Source organism: Rosa chinensis, chromosome 6, assembly GCF_002994745.2.
Source record: "Rosa chinensis cultivar Old Blush chromosome 6, RchiOBHm-V2, whole genome shotgun sequence".
Classification (NCBI taxonomy): Eukaryota; Viridiplantae; Streptophyta; class Magnoliopsida; order Rosales; family Rosaceae; genus Rosa; species Rosa chinensis.
Genome location: NC_037093.1, coordinates 54,173,357 through 54,200,890, shown reverse-complemented (window position 1 = coordinate 54,200,890; position 27,534 = coordinate 54,173,357). Strand labels below are relative to the sequence as shown.

Below are 27,534 nucleotides of genomic sequence, written 5' to 3'. Positions count from 1 at the left end.
GAGTTAATCAATTTGGAAGGCAAGTAGAAGCAAAATTGCAAGGATTATCTTTTACACACCATTAATTATCACTATTTAATCGGTTTTACACTCTTACGTAACGTACATGCATGAAATATTTTATGTTAAATAACGACAAGTGTAGTCCGTGGTCTACCATTATACCGATACTGTCTCAACTTAACCACCCATTAAATGTTGGATTTTAATCACAAAATGTCTCAGTACAATTGAGTGTAAGTCACCCACTTATAAATTATTTTATTTGTCATTTTTCTATTGTGGGATATTTTTTCTTCAACATTTTATTAGGTGACCGCGTATAACTTCAAACTCACTTATTAAATGCTTTTTGTAGCAATTGTGCACTTTGTTTTCGTGTAATTCAATTTGTATTAAGGGAAGTTGTGTGTTGTGATCGATGTTGTTTTTTCTTCGCTGGAGTGAACTTTTTCTATACATAATTGTAACTTTAACGAGACTAGTTTTTGCACCCTCATATTTGTTAATCTTTCGTCCAATAATGACTTTTTTGTTCTCTTTGGACACAGAAGAGAGAAAATGAAATGTGATAGTAGCTAGATGAAGATGAAAAACAATGCCATCTATTGTACTAAATATTTAGTTAGATCTCTCTTTGTTTGTCCAGTAATCTCTAGTTTGTTGGCATTTTAATCATATGCATCAAGTTCTTCGAAAAATCCAGTATCATCAACTTAAGCATTGCAGTACTAAATATTTAGTTAGATCTCTCTTTGTTTGTCCAGTAATCTCTAGTTTGTTGGCATTTTAATCATATGCATCAAGTTCTTCGAAAAATCCATTATCATCAACTTAAGCATTGCAGTACAGATCCACAACCAAATATTGGAAAAATGCAAAGCACGTTGTGGGGATTTCGACAGCTTATTTATATATAATCTCTTATAGGTCCGGCCGAACTGGCAACCGTACTGAGCAGGACGGTAATTATTTTGGGCTTTTGGCTATGCAAAAGGGACATATGCAACATGCAAATTCTCATAAACAACAATATAGTAGTACGCAGTAGAAAATTAACAGGCCAAAACATAGCTTGTTTTTCTTGCTGTAACGCGCGAATACATTCCTGTGAAATTTGTACAGAGAAGAAGAATCAGTTATTTAGCCACAAAAATCCATTTATAAAATTAAAATCACGAGGTCCCCTCGCCCACAAAAAACCATATTCACTGAAACCCGTAGGATTCTGGTACTTAATATTTTCCTATATGATATTATGATGCTCACGGAGTCACGGGGAGTCCACATCAACACAGGTTGTCTAATCTAAGCTGGATATATATTTAACGTTAATCGGCCGCAAATCTTGTCCTGTTGGAGTGTTGGTTGACATTATCGTCATCAATAACGCTGTGAAGTATAGTAATCACTGATCTATGCAACGAGGCAAGGAGGAAGACGAAGACAATGACACCACCCCCAGAAAAGAAGCAGATTGAAAAATAAACGAGCTAGTAGGGTTTTCTGTTCTGTCTCGAGCCAAATAAAGAGTACGGCGTTAATTGTACCGCACCAAACTTACCTACCAGAAGTGGAGGCAGATAACTAAGATACCCCCAGAAAGTGAAAACTTATAAGAAGTTAGGTACTGAGGTGGATCTTTCTCACCTAAAAACGTATTGGATCTATTAATTACTGCATGTTAACTTCGGTAGCTGGATTTTGCGAAAGACTCTGCAGAGTTAACTATCTATAGCCCTCGCTAGCTGCTACAGCTAGACGCATCATTCTGAAAGTACCATGAATGTTGAGTGGCTAAAAGTGAAGCCATGACTGCATGGCATGGTTAATGCTGTGTATGTAAGAATTGAAACACGACGTAGTGGGTAACCATGGTTCATGACACACGTTTCATGTCAACCGTACCACTAATGTTTCAATCTCAATGATAGTTTTAGTATTAACCACTCACGAGAAGTGTAGCTTTGTAGACGAGGTACTTTCAGCTGTGCATCCTGTCAAAAGACGAAGGGGTTCTTGGTTCTATCACTTCCATACTTCCATAATTCACTTCGTACGTACATAAAATAGCCAGAATTGAAGATATACATAATTACATATATATAGGCGAATGTTTAGACGTCTAAATTCTGTTATACTTTCTGAGTAAGTTTATGTGAATCGATTATATTATCTGATTTTATTACATAATAGTTTTTTTGTTCATATATAAAAAAAGAAGAAGTAAATTACAAGGTTTTTTTGATATCTTTTATCAAAGTAAATTACAAGTCAGAGCCATGAGGGCAATTAGCGTCAAAGTAATCAAAATTGAACGCTCACAATATATTAAAAAGAAGAACACTTGATTTCCAACATAAAAAAAAAACATAAAATATAAATGCAACAAGAGCATTTACCATGAAGTTTGCATCTCTAGGAACACGAAAAAATGAATATAATGAACAACAGTCTTTAAGACTTTATTACTCAAGAGTTGATGTGTTAAGATTGTCTATACTATTATTAAAAGAAGAGCTGTAGTCAGCTGAAACTTAAAAAATGTATCAAATTAACCCTGAAATATTAAAAAACTTTAGTATTCATAAAATAGATAGGGATCATCTCCAACATACTAGCTATTTCAACAAAAAGTTAAAATATTTGGCTAATTTGAGATAGTTTAGCACTCCAGCAGAATAGTTATGTGAAAGTCAAATTTGGTTTTTGCTAAAATCTCTAGCTAAATTTAGTTAAGGAGGAGAGAGAAAATAATAAAAAACTAAACACTCCACCTTCAATTTTTTTTAGTTTAGCTAACATTGCTGGAGCAAAAGCTATAAATTTACTAACTAAAATAGTTTTCACTCTTGGAGACGCTCAATATAGTCAAATTACAAAAAAAAAAAAAACAGAAAAATAGAAAGAAGAAAAAAGTAATGGTGAAACAGACAAGTTTTTGAAAAAAACTACCAACTTTTTTTGCAGATCCATTATCTACAAATAACTTTCTAAATTAATTTTTTTTAAAGTAATTTTTCACTATATAATTTTTTTAATGAGAAAATTTACATGTAAAAGCATGCGATATAGTCTACATGTGATTGCAGACTAGTGTATATTCATTATTCATACAGATTCATACAAAATTACTATTACTATTACTAACATTTTTCAGATGTCTATTGTATCCCTAACATACATGGTCTATTACATAACATGATCATCTAATATGGTCAAGAAAGCATGGGCAATAAAAACAATGGATTGGATATCAACATCACCATGCATCCTATATGAGAAGCACGAAAAAATTTCACCACCGATCCTGCTTTTCGGATATTTTATTTAAACCCTTGAAAAATGCTAGCAATAACAACGCAACCAAGGGAAAAGTACGCAAATGTGTTCGGATAGGGCATCAAAAAAATGTGTTCGGATATATACCCGCAGTCTCAGTCACATGACTTGGAATTTGCAAGATGAACATGAACACCAACCGACTAGGCAGCAAAAACATGTTAAACTTTAAGAAGGAAATTTAAAGTTCAAACGCGCCGATTAGTTAGGTGATTAGAATTTAGAACTTCCGGTAGAAGTCGACAGGTGGCGGGGTTATTATTAGCAGCTACCATGAACCTGAGCTTGGTTTACAAAATTACAACTTCCCAAACCTACAAATTAAAAATAAAATCCGTGCTAATTAACTAACGACCGTTAGCGAGAGGCCTAACGGCCGAATCCTTGCACGGACTTGGTGGCAAACTGCTCCTTCCACAAGCCACGAGTCGTTGCACGAAACCCTCGATTCTCTCTCCGTTTGTCTCCGTCAGTAACCGCTTCCCGCCAAACGGTAACGTCTCCACTCCTCTCTCTTTCAACACCGCCACTTGCTCTGATCTCCGCCCCACATCTCCGTCACTACCCAATCCAAAGGCCTGAAAATAAATCATAAAAAAATAAATACCAAACTCCGTTTACCCAAAAAAAGAAAGAAAGAAGCCAATCGAACGGAAAAATCTGTTACCTGAATTCTGACGTAGTCCGTACGGTTCCAACAGAAGGCGTTCCCCACCATCTGGTCAACGGTCTCGGAAACGCCGTCAAGCACAATGTCAACAACGGAAGAGGGAGAGCACTCGCCGTTACGGCGAGGCTTCCGTCCGCTCAAGGGCCCGTTCCCCAAGGAAAAAACGAGCAAGTCCTCCACGCCGTTGACGGAGGGGAAGTCACGCTTGTTGTTGAGCGCGTGCGTCACAGCCGCCGCCGTCGGGTTGTTCATGACCAGACCTCCGTCCACGGCAGAGCACGAGGTCTTTCCGTCCACCGAGCTCAGGTAGAACGGCTTGAACAGGCTCGGCGTCGCTGACGTGGCGCGGCAGACTTTGCGGAGCTCGAAGTCGAAACTCGGCGACTCGGAAGCGTCGGCGCGGGAGAAAACGAACGGTGCGGAGCTCTTCAAGTCGTAGCAGGGGACCAGGAGAGGCTTACACGTGTCCTTGAGAGTCAAGACCTTGCCGTCCTCCCTGGTCAGCAGCTCCGTCAGCGCCTTGTCCATGCTTCCGCCGGAGTACCTCCGGCCACGGCGGAAAACTCCTACCACCCTAGCCTTGAACAAATTCTCGCTCTTCTCGGCGACCGAGTTTACAGCATCTCTAGCAGTGTACAGAGGCCTGCCGGAGCCGTCATCGGCGACGAGCATGGCGGCGAGGAGGGCCCCGATGCCGGTTCCGGCGACGAGGTCGAAGAAATCGGCGATTTGAGCGTGGGGATCGCGGGTCTTGAGGCGGATCTGGTCCTCGAGATGGATAAGGGCTTGTCCGGCGACAATGCCGGTGGTTCCTCCGCCGTCAATGCTGAGAATCCGTGTCTTCTTGGAGGCCTCGCAGTGAGAGAGCCATTGCTGCTCGAGCTTCGTGAAGATCTCCAAGGTCACCTTACTCAGCTCCATTCCGAGAGAATGATAGCTAGCGAAAATTCACGATTTTGATATTTTGTTGTTGGGTGTGGGAGTGCTAGAGATCGAGTACTGTGAAGTAGTAGTAATGGCAACGTGTCTAGTGAGGGTTCGATATCACGCTTTTGGGGTGGGAGGTATTAATGGCTGAACCAATAGTGAAATGCTTTCTCTGGTCGTTAAAAAGGGTAGGTACAGTTTACAGTGGTGGTTTTGATGAAGAAGAAGAAGAAGGCAGGGGAGGGAGTGTGGGAGTGAGAGAGTGGGAACGGCGTGTTTGGGAAGTAGAAGGGAGTCAGTTATATACACGAGTCCTACTGCTTGTCGTTTTTGTATTTTTATTTTTATTTTTTTACTCTAGGTTGTTACGGAATCGTGTGTGGTGTCCTTGCACGTGCAACTGCGCGTGTTGGTTTCTGGGTTACGGGAAGCGGGAAACTCGGCTTCTTAGCCGGCTCAGCTGGCGCTCGTGTATTTACATTTTAATTTTTTATTTATTTAGTTTAATTGAGGAAGGAGGCTAGAAGTAAAGGTGAAACGTCCCGGAACTAACCCAGTAATTAATTGTCTGAACTCCATGTTAAGCAACTGATCTAATCAATTAATAACTAATGTTATTGTACTTATTTTTTCTGTTAGTTTGACAGAAACAAAGAACAACATGGTTCAATGGTGTTATGTGCTTAGTTTAATTATCTTTTTGGGGTCAAATGTGCTTACTTCAATTGAGTAAAAAAGAAGAGACTTTTTTGGTCAAATATGAGGAAGTAATGCATCTACAAGACTAAAAGACCATACCATCACCATTAGTTTAGATAAATGAATCACATTTACTAAGCACCATTCATTTTCATGTTCAATTCCTCTTAGCTACTTGCAAGTATGATACGTATTCCATTGATTAGCTCATTTGTTCTTTTCACTGAGGTTATAACAAGGTGTTTCTTTTGAGAGAAATCCAACACAATTCATATCCATTTTGTTTTCACTACTCATGAGTTTTAATTCAATTGTTACTTCTGAGATCATAAATTTATGAGAATGATTTTTTTAATTGAACATATAACAAAATTTGCGTGATTCACTACTATTAGTGGTATATGATAGCATTGATATCATCTCTACTTAACCATATCGGATACAAAGAAGTATGCAATTTTATTACAAAAAACCTCTCACTTAGCATAGTTAGGATTGGAGAATAAACCGAATTTTTGACCAAAAAAGAATAATCCGAATACTTCTATTAAATTCATTATATGCTATATCACTTTGAAAACATAAGGCTTTCTCATTTTGCATTTACTCCTACAACCTCTATAACAACTCAAACATTCAAAAAAAAAAAGATGAGAGTTAAAACAAGAATAATCAAACAAATGAGAAAATGATTTATAGAAATCAATGAACAATTAAGGGTGTCAACTTACGTACAGAAGTGAGTAAATACAGCCTTTAAATACCAACTGCTTGATCGATCAGTTGGTCTATCTCTAGCTATATATGCTAGTTTGTTACAAGATAGGCACGCACCGAGTGGAAGAAGTGAACGCAGAAACACATGCATGTTCATGGAATTGAAGGCATTGATACAGATACATGACCTAGCTTTAGCTCTGCCATAGACTCGCAGAGCAAGAGATAATGGCAGTAGCTATATGCCTATATCTAGGTACCAAAATTAAGGTTGGGGAGTTGGAATAGTTAACAACTTTACATACATGTTCAGATATGCCAAGAAAGATAGTTACATATTGAATGCCGCGAATTGAATGAAGATATTGTCCTTAATTACCTCAAATCTGTCTGAGGACAGTGGGAAGAAGCCATGCCAAACCATGCATGCATCGATCCTTTCAAATCAATTTCGAATTAACTATATATCACCAATTAATTAAGCCCAAAAATAGTTTATATTCTGAAGCTAAATTTGGAAAACTTTGGATACTGCTCATCAAGATCCATTTTAAGCGTAATTAGCTGCACCAGCTTATATTAATTTATAGTACATACTAAATAATTAAAGAAAGATACTTAAAAACCAACATTTTTTGGTTGGATCGTAATGAGATGCGACATAACGTTCGCAAATCTCATGATCTGTTTCTAATCTTTTAATTACTGGTTGCATGGTATCATAGATTTGGTCGTGATGGCTGTGTTCCTTGTTCTATTATATTTTATATGCAATTATGCAGTAAAAACCGATTTGAGAAGATCTTAAATAACATAATTATGAGATTAGTATATGATTAAGCTAATCATAGAGCAGATTTCAGTTTTTTTACCCCAAATAGGTAGTGATGAATATATTTCTGAAAGTGGTAGTTGATATTTGTACAGCTGCTATAAGTCGACACAGTCTGTATCGTCACAGGGTATCCATGCATGACAGGATAGACCTAGCTACACAGCAGGGACGACATATACGCCATATGGTAATATTTAAGGCCTCTGTTCAATCTATAAATGATACGACCATCTAGATTTGGTCACGACATTCATGTCTAAACTTGGGCAATAATGTACAGTGAAAGTTGTTTCCCCCTTCATTGCTCTCAATATGATCGAATGCATCATTTGATAAACAGATTAGATCCATAAGCTTAACAATGGTGTCTTGTCATTTCACCACGAACCATTATCGTCCTGCCGACAAAGATTGTGTATGGTTCCAACGCGTAAATTTCCCATTTGAGTGCCACAAATCTAGCTAGGCTTAAAGCTAGTTTCACTTACATATTGCTTCAACAGTAGTTCATGGACCGTATATGGATCCAAATTAAACATCTATCATTGTTTTGGACCAGCGTGTGATCTTTCGTACGTGCATTCTCATTTACTTATATGTAAAGTCTTAGGGAGTGGAGCGCATGAGGGATCGGTGAAAACGAAAGCATTAGAAGATGTTGCTTAAGAATTAGAAAAGATATTACTTAATAAGAATTAGGTGATAACGTATGGATTTTCTATTATTTAGATGATTTTCTTCATCTTTTGCTTGCTTCACATGTTGACTGTTTTAGTGTTGCATCAATTTTGTGCTCATTAATGTGCAAAGAATAACACATTCATGAACAAAGTATTGAATATCGATATTCTTAATTGGTTAGTCTTAAGATGAAAATACAAAACCCTAACCTAAAGTTCAAATGTTCAATGACCTTAAGATCTTAATGAGACAATATTATTTCATAATCATGATGCTTAGTCTTAAGGCATAATCATCTAATAAAGATGTACACCGGCCTACTGCAGCCTAGGCTGAACCAAAATTGAAGTCATGCATTAGACTCATTGATTGGAACTTTTTTGTGCATCAACCGAATCATAGCTCACCACTGATAAGAGTTGTCGCTGTAGAAGAGGTCCACATTTGTGGCCAGTGAAACCCAGAAACTTAAGAAAGATCATCAAATCAAGGCCAAAGCCTTTAACCAGCTATTATACTTGACAGAAATCGGAATAGGTCAAATAACTTAACGCCAATTAAAACCAAACAAATTCTATGGGTCCATGACCAAATAAATAAAAAGAGAAGTAAATCCTCCTAAATTATTAGGCAGTAGAGGAAAGGACGACCACAGCCATAGCCATCAATATTAGAGCAGGTATCGCAGCTGAAGATTGGATGGATGGAGCACTGCTCTTGTGTGGTGATTGGCTAGGGCTAGGGCTAGGGCTTGGACTTGGACTTGGACTAGTCGGAGGGGAAACTCTGATGTCAAGCTTCTGTCCACGCTCGCAGTGTTCCTTGTAACCGGTGATGTAGAAGAAGTGGCCAGGCTTGTCTAGGGTAATAGTATCGTTGCCAGATCTGGTTTCGTTAATTGGATCCGTCGAATTGCATGTTTGGTAATGTTTGCGATCGACTTGCACTACACTGTCCTTTCCTTTGTACGCAAACACTACATGTATGCAATGTGTAAAAATTGAGGAGTCATTTATGTACAATTTGAATTATGCATACGAGTGATTTGTGTCTAAACAAAGGCAAACCGACATTTCAAAAGAACGAAACAAAGTGTATTATAATCCGCAAATGTTTGGCTTCACAACATTTCACAGGGAAAAAAACAAAACATCTGGTCTGTTAGAATTTGTCCAATCAATACCAAAGCTAGCATGTAAAATCCATAGAGGCCGGCCAGTACGTAGTACGTACGTGTAAGACATTAATGTCATGAAGACCATTGACTTGGTGGAATCATAACTGTATTCATCATCTTACGAATACAAATAAAAATTGGGTATCCATGTATATATTTATTTCTTTTAAACGAGGACAAAACTCGGTGAATTAAGCTGAGGTTAGGTCCTAGACATAGAGGTAAGAAGGGTGCATGCAGAATCTTTCTTTTATATAGATTGAACCACACAGAATATAAGATAAAACGAATCGAAAACACAAAATCCTAGTTTTCGTTAGATTACGTATTTTAGTCTCAGATCCACACCCGTTCATACAACTTCAAAAATAGGGGGAAATTAAAAGAAAAAAACTTACAGAGAGAGTCTCCAACAGTGAAGTCTTTATCAAGTCTCCAATCCGTGTAGTTGAAACCTTTATATCTCCATCCCTCAGAGTCACCCACCTTGTAAACGGCACCAAAGCAAACCCCGAAACAAGCCATCACCAAGAAAAATATCATTAAACTCTTGGCCAAAGCCATCGTTAATATTTCACGCAAAGCGATACACAGAACGTATCAAAAAAAACGATACACAGAAGAAATCAGTTTGATATGTATGGTTGGTGAAGTCTCCAAAACCCTGTCTATGAATATATAAGGTGCAACTTCGGGATAATCCAACTAATAGATTGCCACAAAAACATTGTCCTACAAGTTACCATATGAAGGTTCTTAATGAATCTTTGTTATTATCGTGTAATTACTAACGCAATCTTTGGATTAATGATATGCAGGATGTCCGTGATTAATCCGTAGGATCAAGTTACTCACAAAAAGAAATTCAAGCTTTAAAGAATAGCCAGAGATCAATTGTTTGGATTTAATAAGACGAGTTAGCATTTGCAGGATTGAAATTTGAGATTTAGGCACCAAATTAGAATGTGAGTGAATAAGTTGATTTCCAATTAAAATGACTTATATGCTAACAATTTAGTAGTGATCAACGGGATCCTCTCCTTGAGAAATTTTTGAGTGCTCCTGTCAGAGCATGACATTTGACCTGGTTTAACGAATCAATCAGACATTGACACGTGGTTTTCAATTTATTGAATAAAAATGTAAACTCTTTCTCCTTATTTGGGAAAAGACCATTTCGGGTCCTCCTTGAATGGTCTTTTATTCATTATCTTTTCGTCTTCATCCTCCAACCTCATCATTATCCATAATTTGCAGAACTGTCTTCTGTCTTCTGCAACTATAACCAATGTTGGGAGATTGAACCAATTAATTTTAAAATATGTTATATGTCCCTCAATATTAATTGGGTCCTTCAAATCTGAATTGTATTTGGAATTTAATTGGAACTGTTGCAATCCTTCAAAAACTTACTGGATTCAGGAGTTTTTGGATATGAGAGGTCAATCTATGTAATCTAATTGATTTTTCTAGCCAAAAGCGTTGGTCATCAGTGCCGAGGATTTCACCGAGGCTATATCCTATAGGTTTGATCGATCTTGCTTTATAATAATTAATCATCAAGTATTTGAATTCAAATCATTACAATTAGAATTTCCGATCTTAAGAGTATAATCCAATGGCTTTTTGAGGATAGGGCAGGTGTAGCAGGAGGATCTTGATGATAGTGTTGATAGGATATAGAGTTCGAGAAAATTTTTCATTAGCAGGATCTGGAATTCTGGACGATCATGAAGAACGAAGCAAAGAGTAAAATCCTTGAATGGTCTTTTTAACAAATGACTGAGTTAATTAGGTTTTAGTGGAAACCACGTGTCAAATTTTCATTGGTGCGTCAAACCACTTGGCAATCCAAGGTGGTTTGATGGGAGCTCCTAAAAATTTCTCCCTCTCCTTGGCACTATATTAACTTTGGTTGTTCTTGACTTTTAATCTTATGTACAACTGTACATAAAATATGTAAAAAATTACTGTTGTGACAGTGACACCCTAGCAAAAGATATTAAAACTCATTAATTATTGCGCTCCACAAGACAAACACGGGTTTATTTAGCAACAAAACAGTAAACATTGTTTAATAAGGTTAGAAAACATAAGTTTTATCTCTTTGTCTTCTGGTCTATCTTTTATCTCACTAGTATTATTCCTCGTCCCAGTGTTCTTCCTTTTCTTCTTTCTCTGCAACCATCATAGATAGATTAATAGATAGTAAAGTTACACCCTAATCTGAAAGTTCGTCATTGCATCTGGATTAGACCAAACAAGAAGAATGAGAGGGCCTCCGAAACTTGCAGAGTGACCCGGGAAGGCGAAACCTAGGTTTCGTGATGGCGGCGGGGAGGCTCGTGCTCTCCAGACCGAATAGTGGCGAGACGACGGCAACGTGGGCATGGAGAGATTGTGGTTTCTCCTGTAGCGATGCTGGGGTCTCGATCAAGGATTTCGAGGGCTCTGGTTGAAGCGATTCTCAACTGAGGGTGATGTTGCGACCGTGGCATTGAGGATCGGGGTGGAGCGGCGACGTTGGTGTCGACGCTTGCAGATTTGGGGGCGTGGCAGCATGGCTCGGTGCCTTTGGTGGTGTTGGGCTGGGACGTCCTCGGCCCAGGCAATGGGGATGCAGGTGCGCCACGCTTTGTGGAGGCAACAGGTGGACCGAGGCTGGTCTCTCAAGAGCCAATTGTGACTAGGCCGGTGGTTGAGATCGGTCAGATGCTGGAGGTCAGTGTTGCAGAAGGCTGTGGACAAGAAGAAGTCCCGGAAAAATCGACGGGCAACCTTAGTTTCGGACTAGGTTTGGTCGTGAGTTTGACCGGGCTGGTTGCTGGGCAGGTGGTTTCTGGGTCAGTGTTGACTGGGCCTAGGGATGCTGTTAGTGGGTCGAAGGCAGGGACTTGACCTATTTGGCTCAAATCTGAAAATGGGGGCTATATGCTGCAGACCTTCAAGAAGAGGCCGAGAAGCGACCTGATGCCGAGATTGTTGGCTACTAAGGAGGCTGAAGATGATGTTGGTTCCAACCCTACAGAGAAGGGACTAGCATTTTCTTAAGTTATCTAGGCTTTTAGACATTCTGGACTCAAGCCTTTTGGTGTAGGGGTAATTTCTTTAAGCCTTTCTAAGATGTTTCTAGTTGATATTTGTACCACAATTGCGTGATTGATAGATTAGACTAAATGAATATTTGTTCCTTAGAGAGCGAGATTATTCTTGCATAGTTTAGGCTGGCTGTTCAGCGAGCATCTTAGAGATTTTAATGGGTCTAGTTGTGGCTTGGATAGGTTATCCGATTTGTCCCGGGAGTTTGTCTGTAAGTTCTGTTAGACTCTAGCCTGCTTTCATGACTTGATTACTAATGCAATCAATTCCTATTCAAAAAAAGAAAAAGAAAAGATTAATAGATAGTATTTTTGTTCCCGCTTGTCTTTTTTGGGGATTTTTTCTTTATGTTCTACAACTATTTTGTCTATACCCCAATCAAGGTTTGAGCCACCCTCTTTTCAAATCCTACCGTTTGGACCTCCAAATTTGATAGTTGAACCTCTCTTACTTCTTAAACCTCAAAATTCACTTTTTTGAATACTTAAAAAGCTAAGTATACCTGCTTAATTTTACCAAAACACCCTTGAAGAATTAAATTTGTATCTTCAACAATTTGTTGTTGTTTTTTAATCTTTATCAATTTAACCACGAAGAATTTTGTAAGGGAGCCTACATTTTTTGTGTACTTTCATCCAGTGGTGGAACCGGTGGAACCAAAAATTGATTTTTTGAGGGGCCGAACAAGTAGACAATTATGAAATTTTTTTTGTTAATCCAAATCATAGTTTTTGTTTTTTTTTTTTTTATGTTTTTTTTTTTTTTTTCAATATGAATGGTTTTGAAAAAGACTTTAGTTATGCAATAAATAATATATAATATATTGATTAAATCTACTTAAAAGGAGTTGACCTTAGATCTTAATTAGTAATAACTATATATACCAAAATATTCAAAGAATTTAGTTTAAGGAAATTTCAAATCAGATTGATTTGAATTTATTTTTGTATTAAATGAGGGAGCCATGTACAGAAATTAATTATTTTAGATAACTTATTTTAATGGGAGAGGTAAGAAAAGTATTTATTTATTTATTTTCTCTTTGTCCTTGTTTGTCTTTTCATATGAGTTATTAAAGTCTAATAAGAGTTGAAAAAAAGATGGAGGTCCAAATATCAAATTTTGAGGTCTAACTAGAACTTTTTTTTTTTTGGCACTGAATTATAATATGTAATGAGTATGACTCTTTATTAAGATTATTAAAATTGTATCGGTGGGAACCACGTGGTGTGGTGTGTTGGTCGAACTGCCTAGTCTGGAACCCCCATGTCTAGCGTTCGAATCCCAGCTCCATCCTGTGGCCAGCAGATTTGAGGGACCCTTTGGGTTCGTGCGTCTGCGGTGCAGTGAATTAGTCTGGTTTTGCCTGGCTTTCGCTGTAATGTCGGTGCAGGTGTCCTGGTGCTGGGATACCATTGCATGGGTGTGTGAGTTACTGACAGCTAACTACCCGATAAAAAAAAAAAAAATTGTATCGGTGGGCCGTGGCCTGTTGGTTAGCTAGCCTAACTAACAGTTCAAATTTCACTGACATCAGGAGTGGATGGGGTGTTACATTGTCGTTCAAATCTAGATAAATAATTCATTGTTTACGCTATCGCCATTATGAAAGTCTTCTGTTATAATCTTTCGTCCTAATCAACAAAGCATTTGACATCTCACACATTAGATTAGAGTCCCAATTTTTGTATACAACAACCATTGTATTGAACAACATCAAGAGAGAGAGAGAGAGAGAGAGAGAGAGAACAAATTTAGTGTGAGAAATATAAACAACAAGTGAGATGAAAGAAATTTATAGAAATTCGTTGTGATATTTTGTGTTTTGGCAAAACTATTTCTAGCATCAAAATGTTTTCTAGCCCTCTTCTTTTCAGTTTTCACCTCATAATTCCGGACCCGGATATTTATCTACTGTTATGGTCTCGGCCCCGACCCATTCCAAGAAACAAACAAACCAACCCAACCCAATGAAAAATGATGCAGAACGAAATTCTTATCCACTCTCTCTTCGTCTTCCTTGACGTCACTGAGACCATAGCTGCCTTCCGCTTCTAACAAAGTCACTCACTGCTTAAGCTTCCACCCAGAATAGCACAAGTCTTCGCCTTTCATGGCGACCCATTTCTCTCCTGCGACTCCTGCACGGTCCATCCTCCAACCCAAGCTAAACCCTCCCAAAGCCCTCCTCTCCATTCGAGGTACATAACCCATTTAGCCATTTTGTAGAGCTTGTTCATTCCTATACTTGAAAGTAATGATTTTTATGCTATTGGTTCAATCTCTGAGGGACCCTTTTGGAGTTCTGTGTTGTAATCGTTTTTGTGGCTTCGTTTTGGATTGGTGGGTGTTGTTGTTTCAGATACTAAATGCTGTAATTTTTTTTTTTTACAGATTGTTATGGCGGTGCACGGGCTTGGAAGAAATGCCAGCCCAGTACTGTTAATGTGTGCTCATGGAGCTCAGCTGCTAGTTATGTGGCACCTCCGGGAGGCGCTGCCAAGTTTTCTGGCAATCCCATTGTTGTGAAGAAGCAATTGTTGCAGAAGAGGCAAGTTTTTATTGGCGCAGAATTGTACTCTCGGCTGTTTGAATTGTTGTGGATGTTGTAATGGACTTGAAATTGGGTTATAAATGCATATGTTGGTTTAGCATGTGACAGTCATGTACTCAGATGATTCTATAGTCTGAAATGCAATGGGGATTTGGGGTGTGTAGAGTTGCCACTATGGTTAATGTAATTTCTCCCAGTTAGTGGTTGTGTGTAGACTGATTCACTTTCTGATATTTATTTTGATGAAATATCCAGAGCTGGAACTGTAAAGGCAGCTACTATTGAAGAAATAGAAGCGGAGAAGTCTGTGATCGAAAAAGATGCTGTAAGTTTTTCTATGTGGTCTTGGAGAATAAGATGTATTGTGTGTGTTTGGGTAAAAATGTATTTAAGGGCTCTTTGAGTTTTTCTGATGGAGTCAGGAAGAGCACATTTGTATTGAAAAATGTCTGTTATATTTCAGAAAGGCAGGATGGAAAAGACTATTGAAACGGTACGATCCAATTTCAATTCTATTAGGACAGGGAGGGCAAGCCCAGCCATGCTGGACAAGATTGAGGTAAGAATTAATTTAAGGGTTTGTCTAGCCCCTTTCACAATTCATTCAATTTCGACCTTTTCTTTTTTCTTAAAGAGGTATACTTTTCTAGGTTGACTATTATGGAAGTCCAGTTGGCTTGAAGAGCCTTGCTCAAATTAGTTCTCCTGATGGAGCTTCCCTATTGATTTCGCCATATGATAAATCCAGGTATTTCATAAGCTAAAGGCATTAACCTAGTAGGGAAAGTAGAAGATCAGTGCATCATGCTGCTTTCGCACTCAAGTAATACACGTCTGCTATGCTAGTCGCTACTTATTTACTTACTCTTCCCACATGAAAGGAGGGAGGGCACAACGTAACATTAGCTAGCTAGCTATATTTCACTGATAAGGGCGGGTTTAAAATTTTCTCACTACTGCTGTAAGTGCATTTTAGAACAACAATTAAACAAAAGATGTCTCCAGTGACCTTAATGTTCTGAGCTGTCAGGAGATGGTGTCTTCTATTGCGGGAGTGTATTTGGCACTAACTGGATTTTTTTCCCTTAGTAATCTTTCTTTCTGATAGGCATATCTCCTTTTTTCAGCTTAAAGTCTATTGAGAAGGCCATAGTTGCCTCTGATCTTGGCATGACTCCAAATAATGATGGAGAAGTGATACGGCTGACCCTGCCTCAACTCACATCAGACAGACGGAAGGTATTTTCTCATCTATGATCTTCCTTTAATGTGCTCGTTCATTGGAATTTGACGAAAGTTATATCCAATACAAGTTATGTGGAATTTGAATTAAATATCATAGATTCATTCTTGGTAATACAATGACAACTGTTATAATCAAGATGCTCAATTCTGAAAATTTCTGATACATTGAAGATACCAAAATATTCTAATTTGTCATGATGTATAATAATCAAGCATGTTCTCTAATATGTACACTACCTTTTTATTTTTATTTTTTTTCAATGCAGGAATTGACTAAAGTTGTATCAAAACAAGCTGAAGAAGGGAAGGTACAGTAGCATTTTTGACTGATACTTGGAGAAAAATCTATCCCTTTGTTGTGGATTTATCATTATTTAATTTTTTGGGACTTTAGTTGTACAGTACATCTGCTTGACCAGATCCTCCAAATTGTTATGCTAATAAGCTAATCCCATCCCCACCTACCTTTCCCTTCCTTCAGTTGTTCCTGGTGAGGTCTCATCATTGGACCAATTGAAATAAAAACTCAGAGCACCTAATGCACTTTGAAAATTCTTTCTTTATCAACCATTGGGTATGTTTGCATTCACACTGTTAAGTAATTGATCTTACTTTTTTGAAATGCCTACTTTTCAATTGTTATAGGTAGCATTGAGGAACATAAGAAGGGATACTTTAAAAGCTTATGAAAAACTTCAGAAGGTTTGAATTTTAAACCCATTCATTGCAACCCTTTATCTTTCATTTTCACTCTCATATTGCTCTTGTCCTGCCCCTCTTGTTCTTTTCTTTTTCCCTGGCCCATTTTACTTTTACATTACATTCCTTGTTGACCTCAATTTTTGTTCTTTAGGAAAAGAAGCTCTCTGAGGATACTCTCAAGGACTTTTCAAGTGATTTGCAGGTAACTTAAAGCTTTTGTATAGTTTGATTATCTACACCATTATAACTAGATATTGTGGTTTATCTGAGGTTAATGAAGCCAACTACTGATTAGTTTCTTGGAAATTTCTTCCAAAATTTGAGGCACCTACTTCTTGTTTTTTGAGTGCCTGGATATTCATTTCAAAGGTTACTGCAGAATAAATACTGTCTAAAATTAGCACCATTCAACTTGGATTGAATTTAAAAGAATTTCTGAAAATGACCGTCTGCATTGTTTGTGCAGAAATGGACAGATGAGTATGTGAAGAAGCTTGATACCATATCCAAACAGAAAGAGAAGGTACTACCTCTATTTGACTATTTTCTACTTTTGTTAATGTCTGCGTTACCTGCGCCGTAGTAATTTTATATGCTGGTTCTAGTTTTAATCTACTTCCTTGAAATTTAACATATATTTGTCTGCAATTGTGTTTCAGGAATTGCTGAAGGTTTAGGGTTTGTTTATGTTCATGCACCAATGTAAATGGTTGAGCTTCAGTTTTCGAACTTTTATAGTTCCCCTCTTTTGTGTTGATAACTTGCAATGTTGTTTATACCCACCTCATGAAAAGACCTTTTGAATGAACCACACATTTTGTTTCAAGGTAAAAAAAAAAAAAAAACAATTGAGCCATGTTCAATTTTATGGCTTTCAATTTGAAGTGTGCACCGGATCAAATGAACTCTGGTATGATTTGTGAGTATTAGACAAAAGGAGTCCATTTTCTTTTCTTCTTTCAAGAAGATGTACATTTTCATCAAAAGCAAGCATGCTGCAAGCTCGATTTTGTTGTTCGAAGTATATAAATCTATCTGAAAATTCTGCAGAGTCTACTGCACTGATTCTGCTTCTAGAGAAATTCCATTTGTATATTCATATGGGTGATATGACCTCAGGATGATATCTTCCATTCCTAAGAATCATATCCATGAAGAAATGGAACCTGATGCACTTTCAGGTGAATGCATTGGATTTCAAATGGAATCTGATATATTCTCCAATTTGACTTGCCTTGCATTTTTCATTGAAAAATATCTATGCTTATCTAGGACATGGCTCATTTAGGATCCTTCATATGTCATTCCTACATGGCCGTTGTCACACTTTTTTCTTATGAAAACAATGCGGTACCTTACCCTACACAATGTCTTTGGCCCAAAGTGAAAAGGTCCTTGGTCCTATCCCACGGTGCTTTGCTACATTCAATTTCTTAGAAACTTCCAAAGAAAAGGATTAAAACTTTTTTATGATATTTAATTTTTGGTGGGACAGTACAATAAGAGATATATTATAGGGAGAGACTCTAGTGTGTATTTTAAAATTAACAGTTGGATGAGTAGTCTCAATTTTAGTTGAAATATTAATAGTACAACACATATATCATCGACCTGCTGATTTAAAAATTCTCATTTTAAAGTTTTCATTAAAGTCTCACTCAGATATTACATAAATAACGTCAGTTATTCTCTAATGTAACTAATATAAAAGTTCAGATTAATTGAGTTGATAACAGTTTCGTCGTAGAACAACCACACTACTAGTTTTATGACCACATAAGAAATAGTGACTTAGCTAAGTTAGGCATGATTAAGCCTAAATGGGTTAAACCAATCAAAATGTGTTTAATCCCAAAGTCAATGAATTTTTTATGTCGGTACTCTGAGCTTTCGACGTCAAAACTATCAATGTAGTGGCCGATAGACACTTGCAAAGATCACCACCGAGAAGTGTAACAAGGTCAGCCATACCACAATCTAGATAAACCTAAATAGCAAGTCACCAACCCGATCCGCTTCACAGTGTCCAAATCGAAAAGAAGCAATTGAGCAATCGTTGCATAACCCATCCAAGATGAACGACGACCCCTAAGACTAATCGACCCAAATGACAAGAGAAGAAATCGAAGAAAGCACAAGGGGGAGACCCAAAAAACATCAAGAACATGCCCTTAAATAGAGCTGAAAGGCCGAACAGCACATCACCAAACCAGAGAGATCTCTAAATGAGATAAAAGAGAGACTAGCTCGACCATATGAACACCAATGATTCAAGGGAAGAATCAAACTTCTTGTTGAAATTCTAAATAAGGCTGTCGTATGTGCTTGAAATGTCGAACTGTAGTAGAACAAGACAAGGAAAAAAAAACACACACACAACACACATTTTCTTCTTTTTGTTATGAGTCAGCTCATAACAACTTATGTAGGTAATTGGGTATGACAAAGGAAGATGAGCTACATTTTGTCTCTTTCATCTTTATGTGGGTTATCTTTCCAGAATTCCATTAACAAAGACAGGTTACAATTGCAAGTTACATTGAAAGAAGAAAGTCAGAGACCTAACATTTGAGTTTGAACTTTGAATTTTTGTCCCGAGCTCCCGATCTAAGCTCAGAAAAGCAAATAATAGTATAATACATCTCCTCATCTAACCTCTAACACCACCATAAATTCTTTACTAAAAACTAAATGTTTATAAATTTTTGAACTTTAAAATTATAATTTTCATTGACCATGGTGACCTCCACGACTGTACTGGGAGTCTGGAAATGGTTATCGACCCAATTAATAATTAATTATGTATTATTGCTTAGTTAGTTAGTATATTTTCTGGGAATTTCTTTGAATATGTGGAGCATCAAAGTGCTTGCCACCTTGACAGTTCCCGTCCACCAGAAACAAAAAAAAAAAAAGACTATTGTCGATCAAAACAAGTTACAACTTGCACTTGGTTCAAAAACTAATTGATTAGTGTTCTGGAGGTTTTATTTAATTGATTAAGTGCCACCATAGGATGGCTGAGCTTGTCTTGGTCCTAATATTATAATATAGTTTCTGCACTAATTAATCTAGTTTTTATAATGTTGTTTTAGTTGTACAAGCATATAGGAATATGTTTAAAATATAAGTGAAAGTAAGCTCAAGTCAATTACAATCATCACTTTTAGGTAGCTAGGCTTCATCCTCATGAAACAATTAGGGAAAACAGCAAGAGATTTGAGCGTAATTAGTGGCAGAGTCTGGAATTTATTTCTCAGATGAAATAGGAAGAAATTCATACCTTTATCTTTTTTATAATTGTTTTAAATAACTCATGTTAATGAACATAAAATTGAAAGAGAACGTACAGCTGTCTTCACTAACATTCCTGGATCTGCTAAGAAATTCACAATGCGGATAAGCGATTGCCTTCATAAACATTTCTGAATCTCACAAGTAAAGACGACGATAGACGCTTACTTTATTTTATTAAACAGAATAATTTTTTTTATAGCATTAGTTTATTCATAAACATAAACAAAGCTACAAAAGCCTGCTTGTTTCATTCTTTTTCTTAAAGACATATTAAAGGGAATAATAAAATTTGATATGAACTTTCTCGTATTGGGCAAGTGGATGGATTCCCTTCCCAGGGTTTGATACTCAACTAGAAGTATTGAAAAGCCAAAGCACTAAAGAAGCATGCTTTTATTATTTTTTAATTAAAGGAACAGAGACTCTCTCCCAACTAGTTTATAAATCTTAAAACAAAAACTAACGTGTGCAGCCATTATAGAATACTTATAGATGATGATATTGATTGTACTTTATTATATATCTTTCTTTCTATCTGAAGATTATTCTAATGTTTGCATTGATCTGCACCTTCTTCCTTCAATAAAATAATGCCTCCATGATGAGTGATCACCCCCCAAAAGAATACAAAAACTAATCTATTAACGACTTAACAATTCCAATTTTCAAACCATAGACATCGAATCCAGGTATAAAACTCTGATAGCATAGAGAAATAGAATGATTTAATACGTTTCTCTATGCATGAAATGTTATTCCTATGACTATAAAGCTATTAAAAATAGAGCAGAAACGGAGCATATGAAGGTGATGGAGAGAGTCGGGAGAGAAGCGAGAAGGTCAAGCATGGCAGCTGCTGCAACTGATGGACTTTCCGGCCGCAGTGAGATAGTGAGTAACAAGCGTAGGAGAGGAGAGGAGAGCCCGGGAAGCATGGATGAGGAAGATTGCAAGGTGGAGGTGGAAGACAATATGGTGCTTTCTCAGATGTCGTCATCATCATCGGCTCGCCGGAGAAACCATATGGTGGTGAAAGTCTCGAAGCAAGATCAGCCGTTGAAGTTGATCGGCGTTCAAGTTCCGAGGAAGGCTCGTTCAGGTAACACCGGAATTCGAATGTAGAAGCTCTCTGTTTTCCTCTGTTTCTGTAAATAGAAAAAACGTTTATATGTAAGCTTGTAATTTTCTGCAGCTTCAGGAAAACGGTCGCGTGAAAATAGTTCTTCAGGAAATGATGGGGTTGGGAAAGATCAGAATCTGCAGAAACTGAGCGAAGAACCGAGGAAGAAGATGGTTAGTTTTGAAAGAAATTATGTATTTATTTCTTCTTCTGAAAAGTTATAGAAAGCTTGGGATGATTTTGAGGTTTGTTGTTCTGATGGCAGAAACCAACTGGAGTCAAGAATCGACCTCCAAAATCGTTGAAATCGTCTTCTAGGACTGTAGAGGAGGAAATTGAGATTGAGATCGCCGAAGTTCTTTTCGGGTTGATGAAGCAATCTCAGAGCTCTAGGGATAGTGATAGTGTTGAAAGCTCTCCGTCAAACCGGGAAGATAAAGATAGATATGGCATTAGAAACGATTCTAAGACTTCAATCTCAGAACAGGAAAACAGCCATGTCTCTGATCCCGAGCTCAAACATGGTGGGTGTAATAGTTATACTAGTTTTATGGGGCAAATTCTGGTTTTAGATATGAATCTAATGATTTTTCTTTTTCTGTTTGGTATGAAGTCTCCAAGGAGAACAATTCTAATGCAGAAGCAGTTGAGAAGCCAAACATGGAAACTTCTTTGCCGAATTGGGAGCCAAAATCTGAAGATGTATCCGGGTCAGTAGAGTTGCAGAAGGAGGAAGCCAAGCCATTAGAGGTACCGGAGCTTAAAAGCAAGAGAGAGGACAAGTTTGAATTTGATCTCATGGTAAAGATTCATGTTATTAGTTTCCAAATTACATTTCCATTGGAATAAAATAATGCTCTCCGATTTGCTGAAGAATAAACGCCTGCCTCTTTTAACAGGCTCCTCCTCCTATGGAGGATTCAGCATCTGATAAACTTGTGGCGGAAGCTGTGCTTGAAACACAGCAAGACAAGAAGATAGAGGTAATCACGGAAAAGATAAATGAGAATCCAAACCGAGATAGTGGCACTAAATTACAACAGCAACCTAAGACTATCATTCCTAAACTGGAGAGAACTGACTGGCGAAGCGGTCTTTCAGCCACCACATTACAGGTTTGAGACTTCAGCCTTTTAGCCATGCCGAAAAAATCTTATTTTCTCTGAAACAGAAAGTGTTAATTTTGCTGTAATGTAAAATGTAGCCCGGGAATTCATCTCTGTCTCAATCATGTGCTAAGACTAGATGTGCAACTCACCATTACATCGCTCGCAACATATACTTGCACCAGAAGGTTACAAATATGAACAATCTCTGGCCAGCAGCAGGTGGTTCTGCTCCTCTATGTGGCACCAAGCCAGACATAGTTGTTGGAAACCCAAGTCTAGGAAGCGTCTCAGGTCAGAGTGCAAAAGAATCAAAAGATCAGATTTCTGAGGCTGCATTCATAGAATCAACAAGAAGCAAGAAGCTTGTGGCTCAACAATCTCCATCACAGCCGGCCTCTGCTGGTAATCTAATGGTAAGCTTTGTCATCTGTGTAACGGTTTCTTGGATTGAGTGCAATGTATCTTCTAGTTCAATTTGCTTAATCAATTTCCAACTTCCCCCGAGAATGGTATTACAAATTTACAATTGCTTCACTCTTTATTCTAATGTAGCATGGACCTACTTTCAAATTCTCTGTGGGACAAAATCAAGCATCAGTTGCAGCAACCAGTAATCCATCTGGTCCTTTGAAATATACAGAATTGACAAACAATGCATCACATTTTAGTCATTCAGCATTGTCAACAATAGCTGCAGCAAACCTCAGTAGCCCGAATATGACATTCCAAGAAGGTCCGTACTTAGCAATTAATGGGTATTCATTCCCCATTTCAACTCCTTCAGGAACAACACTGGCATTTCAAGGAGGAAACTCTACTCAGGCAGTGCCTTCATATAATGGTCCTTTCTATTCAAATCAAATGTTTCACCCTTCTCAGCTTCATCAGCAACAGTCTCACTCGCAGTTGCAGCATCAAGTCCGATCAATCCATCAAAAGAACACTGGAATTTCAACCGATTCATCGTTGTTTCACAGGCAACTAGAGTCTCAGCAACCGCAGAAAACACAATTTAGCAGTATGAAATCACAGCAGTCACAAAAACAGTATGTGCCACAATCCCTTCAGCCTTGCAAGCCTGAGGGTGACATCAATGGGGGGAATACTGCATCTTCTCAGACGCAACGTAGTGTTTATGGTTATGGGCAGAATTTTGCAGTGCCACTTCAACCCATGAACTTTACCATGATGCCCTATGTAACATTGAGTGGTGGTGGCAGTGGAAATCACATTGAGCAATCACAACAACAGGACTTAAAGGGTGTCTTTGGCATGTCATTTGCCTCCATCAGTGGAAATAAGGGTACAGGTAAACTCCTGAACTTTTCATCCATGTCACAAAGTCCAGCAATGTATCAAACCCTTCCAGCAACCCAAGGTGCACACCAAAACCATCATCATCATGTATCTGAAAGGAAGACTGGAAGCGTTTCCGACAATCCTGATCATGATGGGTCTAAAGCTGTTACTGGGAGGTCAACAGTGCAGACCCTTGTTTTTGATAATTCAGCAACAAATCTCAACTTCACAACCTCGAATTCTCATCAACAGCACCTCTACCAGTTTCAGCTTCAGCAGCAGCAACCTGCTATGGCAGCTAAGAGTAAAGCACCAAAGAGCGCTCCTGTCTTCTCACAAGCTCTAGTACAGTGCAATTCTTCTGTCCAATCTCCTAACAACTCCGGAAGATCATTGACTTCCCAAATTCCGATTACAACTTCAGCAGTCAATAGTTTTCTTCAACAACAAGGAAGAGCTTCACAAGGTCAGACTCTTCTATCTTTTGGAGGAAGCCCTAAATCGTCCTTAGCAGTACCACAAGGTCAAGTCACTAACCCTAGTTTGCTGACGACTTGACAACAAGGGTTTTGTCAAGTAAATTGGCAGCTAGTGCAGAAGTGAGTACAAAGTGGACGACCAAACGACAAAGGGGGTTAGGCTTACATTTTGTCAATTTATGAACTAGTGGAGGCTGTTCAAAACTTCTGGGTGGTTCATAGGGGGGTCTAATTTAGATTTGATTGGTCTAATCTGATCGTGATGTGTATATATATATATATATATATATATATATATATATATATATATATATATGATAAAGATTTTGACTATGAAGCAATGCATTCTTTTTCTGTAAATATGAATCAGCAATTTTCTCTTTTGTTTGAGCGGGGGGCCATGGCAATTGTAAGTCAGCAAGAAAAACAAACAAGCTTTAAAGAAGTCTACCACTTGAGAATTTAGGCAAAAAGATGATGCTGGAGGTGGACGTTACTGAGGTTCATTGGCTTCTGGTATTGTATGTGTTACCAGTCCTTGTAACTTTGTACAGCTTGTTTGAATGGACCTGCATTTTGAGAAAGACACCGAATTCACTAGCTCTTGATTAAGAAATAGTGAACTTGACCCTAACCTAAATCTCTATTCTCTTTGCCCCTATAGTTTAACGTCAGAATTCAGTTGTTGGTGGCTTGCAAGGTTTCAACGATTGCAATACTGCTGAATACGTAATTGGAGATGACGAAATAGAGATATTTAGTTTATTAAGATTGAACTTTGATATTCCAAGGCTTATAAAGTATGATTAAACATGAAACGGGAGAAAAAGTATAAAAACGTGCCGACTCTTCTAAATGGCTCCCATCTACTCCTGAAGGATAGAAGCCAAATTGAGCTTGACATCTTCTTTGGCTTGTTTATCAAATGGTTCCTCACCTATATACAAATCCAGAATCGATTTACACAGGAGTTTGCTTTGGATGCTCCCTACATCATTTCCGTCAACTACAAAAATGTGACACACGTTAAGATTGGTAGTAATCTTATAAGTGAAAAGCCAAAAGTTTCCTAAATCTAATTCAGTAGATGTGACCTACTCAAAACAAACACTTGCAGCAAATCAAAATAGAGAATGGGAGGGAAAAAAAAAATCATTTGTTGTAATATATTGTGAAGAAAATGATACATTAAATGAAAAGGGAAATCTTACTGGTTGTTCGAAGTACATAGCCCGGTTCCCTTGACAGATCTATTATAGATCCTCGTGGTATTTTAATTTCATCTTTGAATTGAGAAGTGAATCTACAATAAATTCAACTATTAGTTTGATATAACTTTACTGAAATTTACTATAAGATTCGACATGTCATAAACTATGGCTTCTAAACAGAGAACAAGAAAACAAAATCCAACAAATATGAGAAATATTACTGCAAGCCGGCAAGAAACTGATGCAAATAATGAAGATAGAAATTTCAGTATTGGAAGGTCGAATATCCTCCACACACATATAATATTGTTACTCACTTATTCGATACTATTTTTCCAAGGGATTTTAGGCACTCAGGCACAACAGTTGTTCTTTTTTAGTCTGCTATGTACATGGGTTATTTCAAACTAGAAATTGAGTTGAAATGTAATGATCATAAGTTTGTTCATTTTAACTATAAGGTTAGATAATGACCAAAGATAATGGGTATACCTTTGTAGCAATTCTTGATTATCTGATCCCCCAAACTTCTGAAGTCTGGTTCCTACCGACTCCTCAAAAGCACTACGTACAGAACCGATGCTCAATTTGCCATAAACTATTTGAAGTCTAACAGTCACACCTATATCAGTTTCCAGCAGTACATCATTATACTCCTTGTTTTCCTGGAGTTCAGAAAGGGACAATTTCCCATATTTTTTGCCGAGTAATTTCTTTACGTCTATATCATCAGCATAAATACCTGCAGATAAGCATTAAGCACAACCACATTGTAATGGAATCCATCAAAAAGTCTATGCATCTGCACAAGGCAGATATAAAAGAAATACACCAAAAAGCCTTTCAAGCATAGCAGAAATAAGTTGGACAATATCATTACGCATGCAAGGAAACAAATAATGTGAAACAAGGAGCACATACGTGTCTGGCCAAACCACTGTGGCACTTTCCATGCCACTTCATTTTAAGCAACAGTAGTAGATAATTGGCAACCTTCTGTGTCAGAGCTGATGCCAAATGTGTTACCCCAGTCTAATTAACAGTGAAAATGAGAGTATCAAATTCTTATCATCACCGGATTATAAAGCCAGTGCGCATCAATCTATTACCACCAAATGACACCTATTCAACAACGTTATGTTCGATCCATTTCAAAAATCCACTAACCCCTTACATTACTCAACTAGTCTACACATTCCTACTGACATTTTCCGATTATGCACATAGTTATCATACAGGCTGAAAATCACATGCATTATACCTCACACAAGACACAACTAATAAGCAAGCATTATTATAGTGTAGCTTACCCAATCAATACAAGTTTGAAAAATTTCAACGCGGAAAAGAAACAAAATTTAAAAGGAAAGAGAAGAGAAATGTGATACCATATGCATACACATCGATGTTCTTCAACCCCAGCAGCCGTTTTCTCCTCAACCCAATTCCCAGAAGTCGCCGAGTCCCGTCCAGCACCGACGGAAACGACACCCCCGTCTTGGAATCGACGACGGAGGCCGGAGTGTCGTTCAGGGACAGCGAGCCCCAAAGCGGCAGCGAGCGATCGGCGAGGAAGAAATTCAGTGCGTTCTGGAGAAATGGGTTCGTGGGGTTAGTGTGCGCGACGGCAGCGAATGCGGCAGCGCCGGCGGCGAGGGTTACGGCGGCGGTGAAGGGACGTGAGGTGGCGGATGAATGGGTGGCGGGAGTGGGATTTGGGGGCTGAGAAAACGAGAAGGGGAAGCGGAATGACACCATGGTTACAGCTCGAAACTGGTGGTTTCTTTGATTCGGTTGTAGTACAAAAGTGGTATAGTTAGGGAGGTTGGCACGTGCCATCTCATCATTTTGGGGGCTTGGGTCTGGCCTAACAGACTTGGGCCACAAATACCCCTAATAACTATTATGCCTGAGATGAGTTTGGTATTTTAATTTGATGGCCGAGTCCGATAACAAGTTGAGCTAAAGAATGAAAAATGTAGACCCTTTTTTTTTGGGTCAATTGTATTAGATGGTCCAAAAGGTACATCAAAATACAAGAGGTACAACAGACCCCAGCAATAAAAGGCACATAGGCCCCAGCAACAAGAGGCACATAGGCCCAGCAATAGAGGCACTTAGGCCAAGCAAAAACAAAATAAAACCCATAATGAGTTTGGCCAAATTACATCTTAGAAGCCCAAAGATAAAAGAAAGAAACCCTAAAAATCCTAACAGCCACCACATTTTCATCAGCCGCAAAGTATTCCTGCCGCAGTAATCAAGCTGTTGCTTGACATGAATTCGCCGCCGCAGCACCAGATCATACCGCCTTCTCCACCGGTTGTGACACACGCCAGGCTCAGGAACGTCCAATAGAAACTGAGTAACC

General features: G+C 38.1%; 5 protein-coding genes across 6 annotated transcripts; 2 read left to right on the top strand and 3 right to left on the bottom strand.

The window, feature by feature from the left end:
- Positions 1 to 3,448: 3,448 nt before the first annotated feature.
- Positions 3,449 to 5,207, bottom strand: LOC112169259 (probable inactive patatin-like protein 9). The gene is made up of 2 exons (XM_024306272.2): positions 4,010 to 5,207; positions 3,449 to 3,920 (listed from the first exon to the last, which is right to left on the bottom strand). Exons 1-2 carry the CDS (start codon positions 4,931 to 4,933, stop codon positions 3,690 to 3,692), a joined length of 1,155 nt encoding a protein of 384 aa, XP_024162040.1. The 5' UTR covers positions 4,934 to 5,207; the 3' UTR covers positions 3,449 to 3,689.
- A 3,290-nt stretch (positions 5,208 to 8,497) lies between these two features.
- LOC112171570 (mavicyanin) lies at positions 8,498 to 9,612 on the bottom strand. The gene is made up of 2 exons (XM_024308731.1): positions 9,447 to 9,612; positions 8,498 to 8,847 (listed from the first exon to the last, which is right to left on the bottom strand). Exons 1-2 carry the CDS (start codon positions 9,610 to 9,612, stop codon positions 8,498 to 8,500), a joined length of 516 nt encoding a protein of 171 aa, XP_024164499.1.
- Positions 9,613 to 14,129: 4,517 nt separating this feature from the next.
- Positions 14,130 to 17,601, top strand: LOC112172602 (ribosome-recycling factor, chloroplastic). The gene is made up of 11 exons (XM_024310004.2): positions 14,130 to 14,348; positions 14,542 to 14,698; positions 14,957 to 15,026; positions 15,165 to 15,260; positions 15,352 to 15,449; positions 15,829 to 15,940; positions 16,213 to 16,254; positions 16,592 to 16,648; positions 16,800 to 16,850; positions 17,115 to 17,171; positions 17,308 to 17,601. The coding sequence occupies exons 1-11, from the start codon at positions 14,261 to 14,263 to the stop codon at positions 17,323 to 17,325; spliced, it is 846 nt and encodes a 281-aa protein (XP_024165772.1). The 5' UTR covers positions 14,130 to 14,260; the 3' UTR covers positions 17,326 to 17,601.
- A 2,751-nt stretch (positions 17,602 to 20,352) lies between these two features.
- On the top strand, positions 20,353 to 24,220 carry LOC112170508 (protein TIME FOR COFFEE). 2 transcript variants are annotated; one of them, XM_024307829.2, is made up of 8 exons: positions 20,353 to 20,634; positions 20,736 to 21,044; positions 21,138 to 21,238; positions 21,331 to 21,589; positions 21,679 to 21,866; positions 21,965 to 22,180; positions 22,270 to 22,587; positions 22,727 to 24,220. In XM_024307829.2, exons 2-8 carry the CDS (start codon positions 20,747 to 20,749, stop codon positions 24,029 to 24,031), a joined length of 2,685 nt encoding a protein of 894 aa, XP_024163597.1. In that variant the 5' UTR covers positions 20,353 to 20,634; positions 20,736 to 20,746; the 3' UTR covers positions 24,032 to 24,220. The 2 variants fall into 2 exon arrangements, with proteins under 2 accessions (XP_024163597.1, XP_024163595.1); XM_024307827.2 differs by having other exon boundaries at positions 20,354 to 21,044.
- Positions 24,221 to 24,690: 470 nt separating this feature from the next.
- LOC112170509 (fatty-acid-binding protein 1) lies at positions 24,691 to 26,959 on the bottom strand. Its single transcript, XM_024307830.2, has 4 exons — positions 26,552 to 26,959; positions 25,656 to 25,905; positions 25,164 to 25,255; positions 24,691 to 24,958 (listed from the first exon to the last, which is right to left on the bottom strand). The coding sequence occupies exons 1-4, from the start codon at positions 26,919 to 26,921 to the stop codon at positions 24,819 to 24,821; spliced, it is 852 nt and encodes a 283-aa protein (XP_024163598.1). The 5' UTR covers positions 26,922 to 26,959; the 3' UTR covers positions 24,691 to 24,818.
- Positions 26,960 to 27,534: the final 575 nt, after the last annotated feature.

What these genes read in the sequence shown, in the direction of transcription:
- LOC112169259 (XM_024306272.2), bottom strand. Translation starts at nt 4,933, where the DNA reads ATGGAGCTGAGTAAGGTGACCTTGGAGATCTTCACGAAGCTCGAGCAG. An exon ending in CGGACTACGTCAGAATTCAG is followed by an intron (nt 3,921 to 4,009) that starts GTAACAGATTTT and finishes ATTTATTTTCAG; the next exon opens with GCCTTTGGATTGGGTAGTGA.
- LOC112171570 (XM_024308731.1), bottom strand. Translation starts at nt 9,612, where the DNA reads ATGGCTTTGGCCAAGAGTTTAATGATATTTTTCTTGGTGATGGCTTGT. An exon ending in CACTGTTGGAGACTCTCTCT is followed by an intron (nt 8,848 to 9,446) that starts GTAAGTTTTTTT and finishes GCATACATGTAG; the next exon opens with TGTTTGCGTACAAAGGAAAG.
- LOC112172602 (XM_024310004.2), top strand. Translation starts at nt 14,261, where the DNA reads ATGGCGACCCATTTCTCTCCTGCGACTCCTGCACGGTCCATCCTCCAA. An exon ending in AAGCAATTGTTGCAGAAGAG is followed by an intron (nt 14,699 to 14,956) that starts GCAAGTTTTTAT and finishes TGAAATATCCAG; the next exon opens with AGCTGGAACTGTAAAGGCAG. An exon ending in ACTTTTCAAGTGATTTGCAG is followed by an intron (nt 16,851 to 17,114) that starts GTAACTTAAAGC and finishes TTGTTTGTGCAG; the next exon opens with AAATGGACAGATGAGTATGT.
- LOC112170508 (XM_024307827.2), top strand. Translation starts at nt 20,690, where the DNA reads ATGAAATGTTATTCCTATGACTATAAAGCTATTAAAAATAGAGCAGAA. An exon ending in TGATCCCGAGCTCAAACATG is followed by an intron (nt 21,590 to 21,678) that starts GTGGGTGTAATA and finishes TTTGGTATGAAG; the next exon opens with TCTCCAAGGAGAACAATTCT. An exon ending in CCTCTGCTGGTAATCTAATG is followed by an intron (nt 22,588 to 22,726) that starts GTAAGCTTTGTC and finishes ATTCTAATGTAG; the next exon opens with CATGGACCTACTTTCAAATT.
- LOC112170509 (XM_024307830.2), bottom strand. Translation starts at nt 26,921, where the DNA reads ATGGTGTCATTCCGCTTCCCCTTCTCGTTTTCTCAGCCCCCAAATCCC. An exon ending in CATCGATGTGTATGCATATG is followed by an intron (nt 25,906 to 26,551) that starts GTATCACATTTC and finishes GCTTATCTGCAG; the next exon opens with GTATTTATGCTGATGATATA. An exon ending in CTATGTACTTCGAACAACCA is followed by an intron (nt 24,959 to 25,163) that starts GTAAGATTTCCC and finishes ACATTTTTGTAG; the next exon opens with TTGACGGAAATGATGTAGGG.